The sequence below is a fragment of the Drechmeria coniospora genome, chromosome 01 (assembly GCF_001625195.1).
Source record: "Drechmeria coniospora strain ARSEF 6962 chromosome 01, whole genome shotgun sequence".
In the NCBI taxonomy this organism is placed as follows: Eukaryota; Fungi; Ascomycota; class Sordariomycetes; order Hypocreales; family Ophiocordycipitaceae; genus Drechmeria; species Drechmeria coniospora.
This window is the reverse complement of record NC_054389.1, coordinates 731,919-746,800: the sequence shown is the minus strand read 5'-3', so window position 1 is coordinate 746,800 and position 14,882 is coordinate 731,919. Positions and strand designations below refer to the sequence as shown.

General features: G+C 60.3%; 5 protein-coding genes across 5 annotated transcripts; 1 reads left to right on the top strand and 4 right to left on the bottom strand.

The window, feature by feature from the left end:
• Nucleotides 1–203: 203 nt before the first annotated feature.
• On the top strand, nt 204–2,576 carry DCS_00189 (pyridine nucleotide-disulfide oxidoreductase; the record flags this gene model as incomplete). Its single annotated transcript, XM_040797531.1, has 3 exons — nt 204–228; nt 319–1,049; nt 1,107–2,576. The coding sequence occupies 3 exons, from the start codon at nt 204–206 to the stop codon at nt 2,574–2,576; spliced, it is 2,226 nt and encodes a 741-aa protein (XP_040658414.1).
• A 128-nt stretch (nt 2,577–2,704) lies between these two features.
• DCS_00188 (uncharacterized protein) lies at nt 2,705–4,495 on the bottom strand (the record flags this gene model as incomplete). The annotated part of the gene is made up of 1 exon (XM_040797530.1): nt 2,705–4,495. One exon carries the CDS (start codon nt 4,493–4,495, stop codon nt 2,705–2,707), a length of 1,791 nt encoding a protein of 596 aa, XP_040658413.1.
• A 2,559-nt stretch (nt 4,496–7,054) lies between these two features.
• Nucleotides 7,055–8,236, bottom strand: DCS_00187 (uncharacterized protein; the record flags this gene model as incomplete). Its single annotated transcript, XM_040797529.1, has 1 exon — nt 7,055–8,236. The coding sequence occupies one exon, from the start codon at nt 8,234–8,236 to the stop codon at nt 7,055–7,057; it is 1,182 nt and encodes a 393-aa protein (XP_040658412.1).
• A 132-nt stretch (nt 8,237–8,368) lies between these two features.
• DCS_00186 (multidrug resistant protein) lies at nt 8,369–10,332 on the bottom strand (the record flags this gene model as incomplete). The annotated part of the gene is made up of 3 exons (XM_040797528.1): nt 8,369–9,423; nt 9,484–9,695; nt 9,758–10,332. The coding sequence occupies 3 exons, from the start codon at nt 10,330–10,332 to the stop codon at nt 8,369–8,371; spliced, it is 1,842 nt and encodes a 613-aa protein (XP_040658411.1).
• A 1,394-nt stretch (nt 10,333–11,726) lies between these two features.
• On the bottom strand, nt 11,727–14,554 carry DCS_00185 (DUF221 domain protein; the record flags this gene model as incomplete). Its single annotated transcript, XM_040797527.1, has 4 exons — nt 11,727–11,901; nt 11,965–14,105; nt 14,166–14,330; nt 14,420–14,554. 4 exons carry the CDS (start codon nt 14,552–14,554, stop codon nt 11,727–11,729), a joined length of 2,616 nt encoding a protein of 871 aa, XP_040658410.1.
• Between the last annotated feature and the right edge of the window lie 328 nt (nt 14,555–14,882).

The following is a 14,882-nucleotide window of genomic DNA, read 5'->3' as shown; positions in this document are numbered from 1 at the left end:
GTCGGTGACACACCAGTCGGGAAATATCCTCGACAACGCCGTTTCCGCTGCTTCTCCAGAGCCGCCCCCTCCCCCCCGCTTGGCTGTCGCCGATGCCAAGCTTGCATCCTGGCAACACGTTCCCCCGAATACATGTCCCGAAAGTCAAATAAACGGCGGGTCGTTTGCGTTTAATTCCGCCTCGGTTACAGCAAGGGGGTGGCATGACCAAGACTGTGTGCATCGTCGGTGAGCAGCAACCAACTTCGCCGCACCCACACCGTTTGCCCGATTTGCTTCGAAAGGCACAAGCCCGCGTGCTGATCCGATGACCAACAGGCGCCGGTCCTTCTGGACTCGTGGCCGCCAAAACCCTCCTTCACAATGCTCCCAAGGACGCCTTCAAAGTCAGCGTCTTCGACTCTCAGGCCGCCATCGGTGGCCTGTGGCCCGTGTCCAAGACGGACAACGGCCGCTTGATTCACCCTCTCATGATCACCAACCAGAGCAGGCACACGATGCACTTTAGCGACCTCGCCTGGGAACGGGATGCTCCGCAGCTCCCTCGCGCCTGGATGATCGGAAAGTACCTGGAGCGGTACATGAACCGCCATCTCACCGGACAGGCTGGTTTTGACCTTCAGCTTCGCACCCGCGTCGTCGGCGCCGAGCCCGCCATCGCCATGGAAGGAAATCCAGGTTGGCACGTGCGGCTCCGGACGGAGGAGGGGGAAAAGACGGAGAGGTTTGACTATCTGCTCGTCGCCTCGGGCCATTTCGGCAAGCCCATGATTCCAGAGTGTCTCGCCCGGCCGAGCTTGATCCCCGTCATCCACAGCAGCCGCTATCGCGACTTGAAGGACCTCTTGGTGAAGGCGACAGGAAAGGGCAAAATTCTTGTCGTCGGTGGCCAAATGTCCGGCGTCGAGATTGCCGCGACGATCGCCTCGCACCTGTCGTCGGCCGCGCATGCGCCCGGCGAGGCGGACATTCCTCACGTCGACCGGTATACGGTTCATCACGTCTTGCAGCGACCCGTCTGGGTGTTCCCCCACTTCACGACGCCCGAGGTACGTCTCGGCCGCTCCTCTCCGTTGGTCGTCAAAGGCATCTGACGCCGGCACCAGCCCAAGCTGGCGGCTCCGCCCTTTCTCCCCATCGACTTTGCCTCGTACAATTCCAACAGCCGACCCCAGCCGCTGGTCAACACCCAAGGGCACGTCGCCCAGGACGTCGCGAGCGTCGTTCACGGCGTGTACGAAAATGTCCTCGGCACGAACCAATCGCAGTTCTCGCCCCTGCTGCGGGTCGACGGCGACGACAGGACGGCGCCTCCGTACTTGGCGGTGAGCGACTGGTACTGCGACTTCGTACGGTCCGGGCTCATCACCTTGTCCAAGGGCAAGGTCGAGTCGCTCGTCGGCACCACGGCAGTCCTCTCCGACGGCGCCGGCCAGGTGGATGATGTCGCCGCCGTCGTCGTGGCCACGGGCTTCGACCCTTCCCCCTCGCTGGATTTTCTACCCCGGGACACTCTCGAGAGGCTGCAGCACTCGCCGCGGCACACGAAGCAGCCTCTGGCCCTCGCCTTTCACGGCACTCACCATCCCGAGGTGCCCAACCTCGGCTTCGTCGGCTTCTACCGCTCTCCATACTGGGGCATCATGCAGATGCAGGCCCGCTTCCTCGCCGAGTTCTGGTCCGGCCGAGCGGCGCTCGCGGCACCCCTGTCGCGGAGACTGGCCGCCGACGACTCCATCCAACGCACGCTCTCCCTGCGCAACGACGTTCAACTCTCGCAGTTCCCCATGGGTGATTACCAATGGCTCATGCAAGAGTTTGCCGAGGCCCTGTCGATGGAACGAGCGTCACGGCCCTCTCATCCGGAGCTTCCACGCCTCACGCAAAACGACGAGGTGCTGGATACGCTGACGCCGTCGAGGTTCACCTCCCCGACGGACGACGACGCGGCAAGGGAAAGTGCCGCCCTCTCCGTCCAGGACACGCTCGACGTGACGGCAGCCGGCCTCGGGACGCCGACGTTCATCTCCCGCGCCGTCTTCCGCAGCCTGCTCGGCACCTGGAAGCTGCATCGGCAAATCACGAGCAGGCTGCCCTCGCACCCCAGCGGCTCCTTTGGCGGCACGGCACAGTTTCTTCTTCGCGAGAAGAGCACCGACGGCACGTCGGCCGGCGGCGGCGGCGACGACGACGACGACGACGACGACGACGACGGCTTGGAATACCTCTACGTCGAGGCGGGCGAGTTCACGACCGACTCGGGCTTCCGTTTCCCCGCGACGAGGCGTTATGTGTGGCGGTACGACGAGCGCAAGGACCTGCTCAGCGTGTGGTTCACAAAGCCAGACGACGACAAGCGCGCCGACTACCTCTTCCACGAGATCGAGTTTGAGCAGCCGACGGCTCGGGGCGATGAGAGCTGGAGGGCCAAGGCGGGGCATCTGTGCGTCGACGACTACTACGACGTCAAGTACAGGTTTGCCTTTGACGCCGTGAACCTGAGGGACTGGAGCATCGAGTATACCGTCAACGGGCCGAAGAAAGATTACAGCATCCGCGGGGCGTACTCGCGCTAGGGCTATCGAATTGCTTTCCTTCGCGATGCCCCGGCCACGGCTCGACCAGAATCATGCCTGGAGGGTACCGTAGGGTTTACATGGCCGGCATCGCAACGTCTACCCGTCCTCCTCGACTCTTGCTGCCACTACTTTTCATCGACGTAGACGGCCCGATTCGTATAGTCGACTTTCGGTTTCGCATGCTGGCCCATGACAACCTTGGTGCGCTCCTCCGGCCTGAGACCCCACTTGACAAAGTAGTCGACGAGGTTCTCCTTTGCAATATCCGACGCTTGCGTCATGAAGAAATGCTTCCTGTCGGCATCGGTGGCCACGGCCTCGGCTGCGCGGGAGCGCCTGTGCAGCTCGGGGTAAAATTCGTGGCCAAAGACGACGCGGAGCTGCTCAAACATGATGAGCTTGGTGAAGACGTCGGCCGTGTCAAAGTTCTTTTTCCCTCCCAGGGCGAGATAGGCCCGGGCCTTGATCCATTCGTTGACGGTGCCGTGCTCGTAATCGCCCTTCGGACGTCGGATGCGGCGACACTCTCGACCGGCCGCCAGCGCGTAGATGTTGGTGGTCACCTCGGTCATGGCCTGCCAGCTCCAGGTGGTGACATGCTGGCGCTGGTGGCCCAGCTCATGCCATATCTTCCACGAGGCGGCCAGCTCTGGTAGGACCCAAATGTCGCCGACGGCTCCTCGTCCCACTATGATGCAATAGTTCGTCGAGGCTGCCAAGACGCCGGAGTGCATCCCGTGCACGACCATGGGACGCAAGGGGCTGGGTCGGTCGGCCGGGTGCTTGGCGGTAGCGTTGAGACCGCTGATGGCGTCCTGGGCTGCGATGATGTTCTTGTACATGGCGAGAAGTTCCTGCTGGTCGCCGCCGCCGAGCGCGGCGTCGAGGGTCGCGTCGGCCAGCCCGGTGATGATGACTCGTTCGCCGTAGTACTCGGCGAAGGGAACGGTCGTCGACCGCAGCATGTCGATCCATTCTTCGTTGGTCGTGATGCCCTCTCGGAAGAGCGGGAATGGCTGAGCGGCATCGTTGTTCACGCGAACGGTGACGGGGGCCGGGGGTTCGGTTCCGGCACGATAGGTGTGCCGAAAGTAAATGATTCCACCGTGGTCGTTGGAGACAATGTTGTCCCCTTCCTCCAGCTCGTACTGCTTCAGATTACTCCGCATGACAAACTTCTTGATGCGCGGGTTGATCAAGAGCGGTGTTCCGACGACCAGCATCGGGCGCTCACCGACCCCCTTGAAGCCGGACAAGGTGACGTTGAGACGTCTTCGCGGATTGAGGTAGAGCCCGGTGGGCGTGAAGTCGGCCCACTTGGACCGTTGCTTGAGACGCCTCTGCTCGTCCTCGGCGGAGGGGAGAGCGGCGACGACCAGAGCGGAGGGCCGGGTGAATCTGCTGTAGGCATCCGCTTGCTCGTACGTCAGCTCGCACCAGTTCAGCACGGTTCTCACACGTCGCCACCTTTGGAGCTGCTTCGTGCCGGCGTCCCTGATGTACGAGGTTGCGTTGATGGGAATGAGGCAGAGGTCACCGTTCGGACGTTCCTTTTCCCTGACAACGACGGTGCTCCTCGTGCGAGTCTTGCCTGCCGGCAGGCCGTCGAGGTCGCACGAGATCTGCGTCGACGCCGTGCGGGTTTGGTTGCATCCCGCGAGGCTGACGACGGACAAGTTGAAGGCTTCCAAATCCGAGGATTCGACGACGATCTTGTCCACCTTGACGGTCGAATCAGAGTAGAGGCCGATGGTGAACAGGTGCTCGCCGACCACGGTGTTCGATTCCTCGGAGCTCGCCGTGATGGCCAGCCGACCCTCAGCTGTCGGTTGACCACCGACGCGTGGGCCCGGCTCGGTTAGGTTCTGCGCGCCGACGAGAGGCAGCAGAAAGCACGAGCAATAGGCAAGATGCATCCTGACGGTACCAGCACCCGCTGCCGAGGCGAGAACGAGGAGAGGGCCAGACAAGAGAAGATGGCACGATAGGGGAGGGACGAAGCAAGGCCAAAGGACGGCATCTTGAGTATAAGTAAGTACTCGGCTACCATTAATATTTACAATCTTGCGACAGGCTACCTAATAATAGTTGATAGATACGAGAACGGCTCGTACCAAAGGCGGCATCGGCATGACCATTCCCACATACTTGATTACTGACAAGATCCGATGGTGCGCACAAGTACAGACTATAATGGTGCATGTACGTAGACAGTGGTTGCAAGTGCTTGTTGTAAGTAGAACCACTTGCACATGGCGCCACATGCAGAACCTAGGTATACTGTACGGCAAGTGCGCACCTGCACTGTAGAGCACTTGTACCGTGTCGCTGCTCGCATTGTTCGTGCTCGGAATGCAATTTCATTCTGAATAGGAGTGCGAATGCCTGTCGCGGAAGGATTCAAAGCGGGACGGAAGGATATTCGAGATGCCCTCTGCGCAGCCGAGCGGTGACTGGGACGAGTGCCAGTAACACGCACAGGCGGACGAAGAACTGCCACAGGCACACCGTACAGCTAGGCAGCGCAACTATGCGTACAACTCAGTGCCCAAAGTAGGTGCACTGACTGTTCAGGCGCAAGCACTGGGCAGTGAAGGTGTTCAAGTACAGCAGGTGCAAGTACAGCAAGTGCAAGTACTGTACATCTAGGTGCAAGTACAGCAGGTGCAAGTAGTACATCTAGGTGCAAGTACATCTAGGTGCAAGTACATTTAGCTGCAAGTACATCTGGCTGCAAGTACATCTAGCTGCAAGTACATTTAACTGCAAGTACATCTAGCTGCAAGTACATTTAGCTGCAAGAACATCTAGCTGCAAGTACATTTAGCTGCAAGAACATCTAGCTGCAAGTACGTCTAGCTGCAAGTACATCTAGCTGCAAGTACATCTAGCTGCAAGTACATCTAGCTGCAAGTACATCTAGCTGCAAGTACATCTAGCTGCAAGTACATCTAGCTGCAGGTACATTTAGCTGCAAGTACATCTAGCTGCAAGTATACCAGTATCACGAGTAAAAGTACATCAATAGCGGGAACGCAACCACGGTTCGGTGTGCACTAGACCGGGTGTGCACCGGAACATGCTTGCTCATACTGTACTTGCACAGTGCTCGTCGATGTACTTGCTACAGCGGAGTGCACGTAAGCAAGCATCAACAGCACACCGGCGCCACCATGTGCAAGTGGTTCTACAACAAGCACTCTGTAGTTAGTTCTGCAACAAGTACTCTGTGGTTCTACTTTACAAGTCCATGTATTGCGAGTACAGTAGTATCTAGTCGCTATTCAAGAGACGGTGATGTAGGTGTCCTTGGGTGTAATTTCATTCCTCGCTCGTGTACGGAGTACTTGTTCGCTTCTTCCATCGGCACCTGTACCTGTCGCCACTTGGAGCTGGGGAGGCAGAGGGCACAAGCAGTGCAGCACAGTACACCCGTGCATGCAAGCGCAAATAGGTCTACTGTAGTTTACGGTTACGTGCTGTACAAGTACCGAGTGCTGCAAGTAAGTAATACGACGTACTCCGCATTCCGCACTCGTATCAGAATATCTTCTCAGGCCGCAATCCTTCATACTCGGGCGATTTGTAATGAAAATGGCCAACTCCGTGTGCTTGGCCTTGGTTCTCGGCTATGACCGTATGAGTAGCGAACCACCAAGGGGTGGCCATGTATAATCGGATTCCAAAAAGGCTCCAAGTACGGTACAGTACTCGTACGTGCTCTTGCACCGCATGTGCTTGCTTGTAGCTTCGCCAAGATCATTCGTAGTAGCTCGCGATGAACCATCCAGGGATGACTGGCTTTGCTGTAGAAGTCGTCGGCGACATACCTGTACGGTGCACGAGTTGAGTGGGGGAGCGAGATCTACCGTACGGAGCACTGTGGGGAGTACTCTGTATGGAGAGTCGGCGACATACCTGTACAGTGTACGGGGTACTTGCTGCACGGAGTACTCTGTACGGAGAGTACTCTGCACAGACTTTTCCAGTACGGATGCGGCTTGCGGGGGCTTGTCCTGTACTGTACGTATTGCCCGTAATCATACTGTACTTGCTGTAGACTCGTCTGCCGCATACTGTGCTGCACAGTACTTGGTCCAAGACGCGTATGCTTGTAAGCGAGCAGGTATGCTTGTGCCCACCAGTGCTGATTGGGTGTACTATAACGAGTATATGCCAGTACGGAACCCAGCAACGGCAACGTTCACGACACTGTACTTGTAGAGCATTGCTTCATCTGCATCTACACCTACTGCACACCGAGTCGCCGACATCCATGTGCACCTAGCCCGTGCAGTATTTGGAAAAGGTTTCCGCAGAGCACACGCTCTATATGCACTTCGGTAGAGGTGCAAGTGCGGAGTGGTGCTCCGTGTCAACGGTGCACATGCAAGTATCCGTCATGGCGAAGCCCAACCCCGCTTCAACAATCAACCTCGTCCCTACCCCTCCTCTCCTCTCTCCTCCCGGAACGCTCACAGCATTTGTGCCGCATCGACGAGCATCCTGCCACCTCGCCGTACCGACACCTTCGGCTCCCATCCAGGGCTGCTCCCCAACCTTGCCCCATCCCTCTCCCTCTCGCCACGATGAAGCTCGCCGTCTTCAGCGCCAAGCCGTACGACAAAAAGTACTTTGACGACGCCAAGGCCTCGAGACCTCAGTCGAGCCTTGAAATCGTCTACCACGACTTTGCCCTGAGCCAGGACACCGTCTTCCTCGCCGGCGGCTCCGACGCCGTCTGCGTCTTCGTCAACGACGCCGTCGACCGACCCGTCGTCGAGGCCCTCGCCAAGCTCGCCGTCAAGGCCATCCTCCTGCGCTGCGCCGGCTTCAACAACGTCGACCTCGACGCCGCCGACGCCTGCGGCCTGCTCGTCGCCAACGTGCCCTCCTACTCGCCCGAGGCCGTCGCCGAGTTCGCCGTCGCCCTCATCCAGACGCTCAACCGCAACACGCACCGCGCCTACAACCGCGTCCGCGAGGGCAACTTCGCCCTCGACGGCCTCATCGGGCGCACCCTCCACGGCAAGACGGTCGGCATCGTCGGCACCGGCAGGATCGGCGTCGCCACCGGCCGCATCATGAAGGGCTTCGGCTGCCGCGTCGTCGCCTACGATCCCTTTCCCTCGCCCGCCTTTGCCGACGTGGGCGAGTACCGGACGCTCGACGAGCTCCTCGCCGAGTGCGACGTCGTCAGCCTCCACTGCCCGCTCATGGACTCGACCAAGCACATCATCAACGCCGACACCATCGCCAAGATGAAGCCTCGCGCCATGCTCGTCAACACCTCCCGCGGCGGCCTCCTCGACACGAGGGCCGTCATCCGCGCCCTCAAGGCGAATCACCTCGGCGGCGTCGCCCTCGACGTCTACGAGGGCGAGAGCGAGCTCTTCTACAACGATCACTCGGCCGAGGTCATCCAGGACGATCTGCTCATGCGCCTCACCACCTTTCACAACGTCCTCGTCTGCGGTCACCAGGCCTTCCTCACCGAGGAGGCCCTCATGGAGATTGCCGACTGCACGCTGCGCAACTTGGACGAGTTCGCCGCCGGTCGAGGCTGCAAGAACTCCTTGACCAAGAATCCGGCCATCAAGAGACGGGACTCCCTTCCGGTTCGTAACGTCTAAATTCTGCCAATCAATTCTTGCCATCGATCGCTGCTAGTCCCTCCGTCGCGTTCCGAAGGCGCGCATGGTTCGCCACGTAATCATGAATGAAACAAAGCGGCACCGTCGTCCGCCCCCCTTCATCTGGCCGGCCTGCATCCTCCACCCTCCTCCACGTCACGGGTTGCTCACATAGCTCCGCGCCCGTCTCAAGTCGTCATCGCCGTCCTCGTCACGCGGGACGCCGCCGCCCTCGGCACCCCCCTCGGCACCCCCCTTCGCCTTGGCCATCTCCACGTCCGAACCCGACGCGGGCTCGGAGTCGGACTCGCCGCCGTACGCGTGCTTGCTCCGCCTCCGGATCCTCGCGCCAAACGTCCAGAACAGGAAAGGAATCGCGCAGCACGCGAGGCTGACCAACGCCAGCAGCGTCGACGCCCATTGGTCCCCCAGACCGTCGTACATTTGCTCGGTGAAGAGCACGACGGCGGCGCCCCAGAACGACCGGATAAAGGTCTTGGCGGCGAGCGCCGAGGCCGCCTGGTGTTGGTACGAGTCCACGAGGTAGTTGTTGGCCGAGTTGTAGAGGAAGATGAAGCCGAAGCCCACGGGGAAGCCGCCGATGGCCGGGCCGGCCCACGACAGCTCCGGGTACGACGTCCAGGCGAAGATGAAGAGGCCGACGGGGATGAACCAGCACGAGGCCATCATCGGAATGAGCCGCACCTCGGCCGGTGGCCGCCCGTCGTGCCGACGCACCAGCGTCACGTAGTGCTTGTTCACGAGAGGCGAGCAGAGGGCCGAGCAGATGACGCCGACGGCCACGGGGATGAACATCAAGCCCGTCTGGCCGGCCGAGTACCCCTTGCCTTTCTGGTAGACGATGGGGAACGCGATGAAGAACATGTAGAGCAGGCCGTAGAGCACGCTCATGTAGATGGAGATGAGGAAGACGATGAGCTCCCCGAACAGCAGCTGGAACGGACGGACGAGGAAAATGGTCAGCCTCTCCGACAGCGGGCGCATGTCGAGCTCCTGCTCCGTCACGTGCCTCTCATCCCCCGTCGAGGCGCGCATCTTGGCCGCCCGGCGCGCGAGGATGGTGGGTGCGTACGTCTCGGGCACGGTGAAGGTGATGAGAACCCAGACGATGGTGGCGAGGATGAGCTGGATCCAGTAGAGCCAGCGCCAGCCGGTTGCGTCCGACAGGTAACCACCGACGAGGGGACCAACTGATATGCTTCTCTGTCAGCCGCATGCCTTCGCGCTCCGCTTGGGCCGGCTCGACTCACTTGCAGGACCGATAAACGGCGCGGCAGAGAAGGCGGCCATGGGCACGCCGCGCTCCTCGTTCCTCCAAAGATCGGCGAGTGTGCCTCCCACGAGGGTCATGGGAGCTGAAAATGCGATGCCGTCGATGGCTCGGCAGACGAGAAGCGTCGTCATGTTCTCGGCCACGGCGCAGGGGATGATGAAGATGACGGCAATCAGCAACGTCGAGCCGCTGGGACCGCCGTTAACAAACCTCGTCCATCTCTCTCACCCCGGTCGCTCTGCACGACTTACTATATGACTCTCCGGCCGTATATCTCCGACAATGGTGCAAACACCATGGGTCCGACGCCAAAGCCGACGACAAAGAGCGAGATGCTCAACAAGGCCACCTCCTCGCTGACGCCAAACTCCTCCGCCACACCCGGTATGTTGGCCGTGACGACGGCGGACGCAAACGCAACGACGAAGCACGTCAGCGCCACCACCATTGTGCAGTACCACTTGTACGCCTTGGACCAGTTCTTGGGGTTTCCGGCGTCCTTGGGCGTGAATGTGACGAGTTGGTACTGCGGATGCGAGGCCGAAGCAGGCAAGGTGCCGGATGGGATCTCGACGCTGTACTCGGAAAGCTGCGCGTTGCGGATGAGGGTGCGGTAGGGGAGGTTGATGTCGAGCTTCGGGTCGAGTGACTCCTTGTGGCAGCCATGATGCCTGTGCCCTTGGCCGTGCGAGCGTGGGTGCGACACTTGGGTGTGTGACGATGAAGATGATGGACGTGTCTGAAGGGAACCGACATGTTCTTTTGGTGCAACGGGGACAAACTGCGTGCCCGGACTGGCATCATGCTCTGGACTTGATTGATCCATGGCGTACTGGCACCGAGATCATCATGAAGAGGGAGGTCAGAAGACGCCGCTTCGGACGACGAGGGGCCACTTGCCTTTTATATTCACTCTGAGTCACTATTAGCAGCCAAACGCCTCGCCGATACGGCCTTTGGAGCACTTTCCGGCCCACCTGGAACATTGATCAGGGCAATGATGGTCTCTGCACAGCACCGCACGGCATCAAGAATAGTGGATCCCACAGCTCCGTGTTCCCGGACATGAATCGGCCAAGACTCCGCCTGTCCTCCTGCAAAACCAGTCAACGGCCGTGCAGCAAGCCCCGTATCCACGACTCGCCCGGGAATAGCTGACTGCGTTGCGATATTCCCGAACCGACCTTTTTTCATCTCAATCCATCATCTGTGATGGTCGCCGTGATGGTCGCCGTGATGTCGGGGTCAGCGCAGTTGTGACGGAAAATCGCTGGGCTACACAACGAGAGCGTACTCCGTCACGATGCTCCATACATATTGATCCGAGACTGAGAAATATACGGAGAAATATATTGAAAGAAAATTTTAGACATGCCGCACCGCACTCGAGAGTCAACCATGCTGATGGAATCCGCGGCTCGGCATCGTTCGGCGTCTCCACCCGGCGCTGGGTGGGGCATCGGAGAGGCCCCGCGACACACCGGCGGACTCTCGCCGATGCACGGCCCAGCCATATTCGGCATCATTCGCAGAGGGATCCATATCATCAGCACCTCCAATGTTCGAGTTATCAAGTTTATGACCATTCGTCCTGGTATCCACTACAGTGCGCAAGAAACCTTCCTTCTCCATGTCCGCTTTTCCTGGCCCAGCCAAGTTGCCTGTGGCCTCACGATTCCGCTCACATCCTCCACCAAGTCGGCACATGCCATCCCTCACTCTCATCCCGTTTCCGTCGCGAAAGCAGTGGCTATGGAAGTATCTTCTCCACCCCGATCCCACCTCTCGAGGCCTCTTGTTGCAATTCGTGGAGCCGTCAAACGGCAGCCTCCAATGACGGAGGTGATGGCGTGCAACACCGGCAGTATGCATGTGTAGGAGACGTCGTGTTCACCGTAGGTGGAGTTGTCAAGACCAGGATGGGAGATGAATGGGGAGCAGCAAAGTTTAAAGGACGAAAAGAAAATGGAAACAGATGCCCGAACCTGAGCACATGCCCAGCTGGGACTTGCCTCAGGCATCGGGTGCAAGCGGCTACGTGTCGTTTCGAGGTCTGACCAAGGTCGTTGGGGGGTTCCCCTTAGGAAAATGCCGTCTTCTCCGGTCATTCTGCTGCTGCCAAATCTCTATAGTGCCAAACGAAGTCGAGCGCCAAAGGCGTGCTGCTGCATGCTAGGTATATACGTATACGAATTTCACGCCGTCCATCCCCTCCATCGGTCAGTCATTCCGGCCCATGTCCCTCCACACATTATTCTCGCCAATGCCAAGTGAGCTGTCCGCATTAGGGAGTATCATGGCCGGCGGACCCTGAGACCATTCGTCCCCGTCGGTTTCCGTGTCGTCGGTCGGCAGCGGCGGCGGTTGTTCCTTGTAGATCCACGGCTGCTGGAGGCTGCGTCACGAAGGAATGTTAGCACTACGCACGCTCGCACGCGGGGCATCTCGGACAACGTACGGCACGACGAGGCTCGGGTTCACAAACTTCAAGCCCTCCTCCTTCAGCTCGTCCAACGTGCTCCTCCTCCGCATCAGCGCCTGCGACTGCCTCGGCCCCAGCCCGTCGTCGTCGAAAGCATCGTCGTCAAAGGCATCGTCGACGGCCTGCTCGTCGGCGCGTCCCTGGCCCGACTTGATGGCCCGCAAGGCAATGTACTTGGTCAGGGGCTCGAAGCGTTGGTTGAAGTAGTAGCTGTACCAGATAGTGAAGGGGATCAGCGGGAGGATGGCCACCGACTGGACAAAGGCGGCGAGCGAGGCGATCTGCCCGACCATGACGACCTCGAAGACGAGCAGGCCGATGACGATGCGGTAGCAGATTATGCGCCACGCACCGCCGGTGGCGTGCTGGGGCTGATCCATGGCGTAGAGGACCATGTACTTGAAGGTGAAGTAGCCGAGCGCGAAGTAGACGGTTCCGAAGACGAGGATGACGAAGCCCCACATGAGGACGCTGTAGATGATGCAGAGGTTGAAGACGAGGAGGGCCGTCGGCAGGTAGAAGCCGTACTGGAAGACGGGCGGCCTCTGGAGCTCGGCGAACTGGCGGGGCGTCGACGAGGCCATGCGGTACACGGGCGCGAGGATGAGGCTGCCGACCTCGAGGATGCGGAAGGGCATGAGGCCGATGCCCTGGAGCATGATGAGACTGATGTAGAAGATGGAGAGGTTCTCCACGTCGGCGGCGATGACGGCGGGGATGCGGCTCGTGTCCTTGAGAAAGTCGCGGAGGACGCTCCAGAAGTCGAAGCCGGTGCGGGAGACGGCGAAGACGAAGAAGGTGTTGAAGAAGGTGAAGAAGAAGTTCTTGGAGATGACGGAGAGCTCGACGTCGCCCTGCGAGATCATGCCCTGGTTGTTGGAGAGCCAGTGGTAGAGGTAGGGGACGGCGACGTTGAGCAGGGAGACGACCAAGGTGGGACCGCCGTTCTGGAAGAGCGAGTTGAGGATGGGGTGGTCGACGAGCCAGCGGAACAGGGCGGGCATGACGCGCTTGATGGTGCAGATGCTCAGCCACGAGGCGATGAAGGCCGTCGGGAAGATCCAGATGAGGGTCAGGATGGTGATGAACAAGGTGATGGCCCACGACTTGAGCCTCCGGATGCCCCGCATGGCGTACGTGTTCTTCCAGACGAGGTCCGAGGGCGAGGGCGTCGACTTTGTCAGGAGCTGGCCGGGCCTCGGGTCGATGCGGGCCTGGATGACCATCTGGCAGGACGCGACCGAGTCCATGGTGACGAGGGCCATGTCGGTGGCGGGATACTGCTTCCTGCGGGCCGCCGCCACCCTCTGGTCGACGCGCCGGAGCTTCTCCTCGTAGTAGTCGATGGCATCGACCTTGCGGCTGCGGAGGCGGCAGAATCCGAAGCGGATCTTGACCTCGGGACGGTCGCCCTCGGCGACGTGCGGCTGATGGGGCTGGCTCTCGAGGAGGCGTGCGTTTTCGTCGGACCGCTCGTCGTCGTCGTCGTCGTCGTAGGGCCGCTCGCCCGTCACGCCATGACCCATCCGGGGCGTCGGCAAAGGATGGCGGCGCGTCAGATACCTGGCCCAGGACAGCTCGAGCTTTCGAAGAATCTGGTCTCGCAGCTGCATCAGGTCGTCGAGGGATTTCCAGTTGCGGCACAGGGTGATGGACTCGACGAGGCCGATGTCGAGCCCGTCGATGAGCGTCTTGAGCTTTTCCTCGGACCGCAGGTGGAGGGGGATGCCCGTCAGGCGAAAGGTGCGGTCCGTGACGGTGCACTGGGTGCCGAGGTAGTCCTGGCGGAAGCGGATGATGCGAAACGTCTCCCAGTTGACGGAGTAGAGGGTCAGGGCGACGAAGAAGTAGGTGAAGACAACGTATGCCCACAGAAAGCTCTTTTCGCCGCTCTCGTCCCCGCGGCCTCCCTTCAGGGGATCGGCATCCAGGAGGTCGCCGTGTCGAGGTGGATAGGCGGCCATGGTCCGGCGGGATGCGTCGGCGGCCGTCGTGGTGTCGTTGCCGAGGACCGGTTGGAAGTGGCGGTAGTGGGCGTTGATGGGCCAGAGGACGGCCATGGCGAAGAAGGCCATGCTCGCGAAGAGGCGGACGGCCATTCGGAAAAAGGTCAAGAACTGTCGCCGTCGTCAGCGCGAGCACGGCCGAGGGCGAGCGGGGGTGTCGGGCCGACGTACGACGAAGGCGTCAAGGCCGGCCGAGGCCAGGACCTGGTCCTCGCTGATCCTGTACAGGCTCGGGATCCATCCGAAGAAGGAGTCGGGCAGCGAGGGCAGGCCGACGTTGGCGGGGAGGCGACGCTTGCGGGCGGCGTAGAGGGAGGGCCATCGGGGACGCAGGATCTGTCCGGTCAGCTTCGACGGTCTAGCATGAGAGAGGCAGGCCTGAGCCATGGGCGGCATGCACGCGGCAGACGGGGACGTGGACGCACACAAAAGGCGACAAAGGCGGAGACGCCGAGGATCAAGGACAAGGCGAGCTGAACCTCGAGGTCCTTGCGGTTCTTGGAGGGAGGTGTGACGTAGTCCTCGGGGTTGCATCTGACAGGGTCATCGCCTAAACGCATGCTGCCTCATGTCTCTTGTCGAGCGCTTGAGGTCGTGATGGCTGGTGTCGTCAGGCGAAAGCTGCCGGTCGTGGGTGTCGGGATGGACATGGGCGATGGGGAATGACAATAATAATAGTGCGTACGAATATGGAGTGCAGCGAGGAAAGCGCAGGCCATATTCAGACTGGCAAGTCGGGTGACGTCTGAAGTACGCACGGACCACACGAATTAATGCGTGCGACGGCGGAACAACCACGGACGACTATGCTCCGTCCTCCGTCCTCCGTACGGCTGTGGCGGGCACTGCCAGCAGCCTAGGTGCTAAGTTACAGCGCGCATTGGGGTC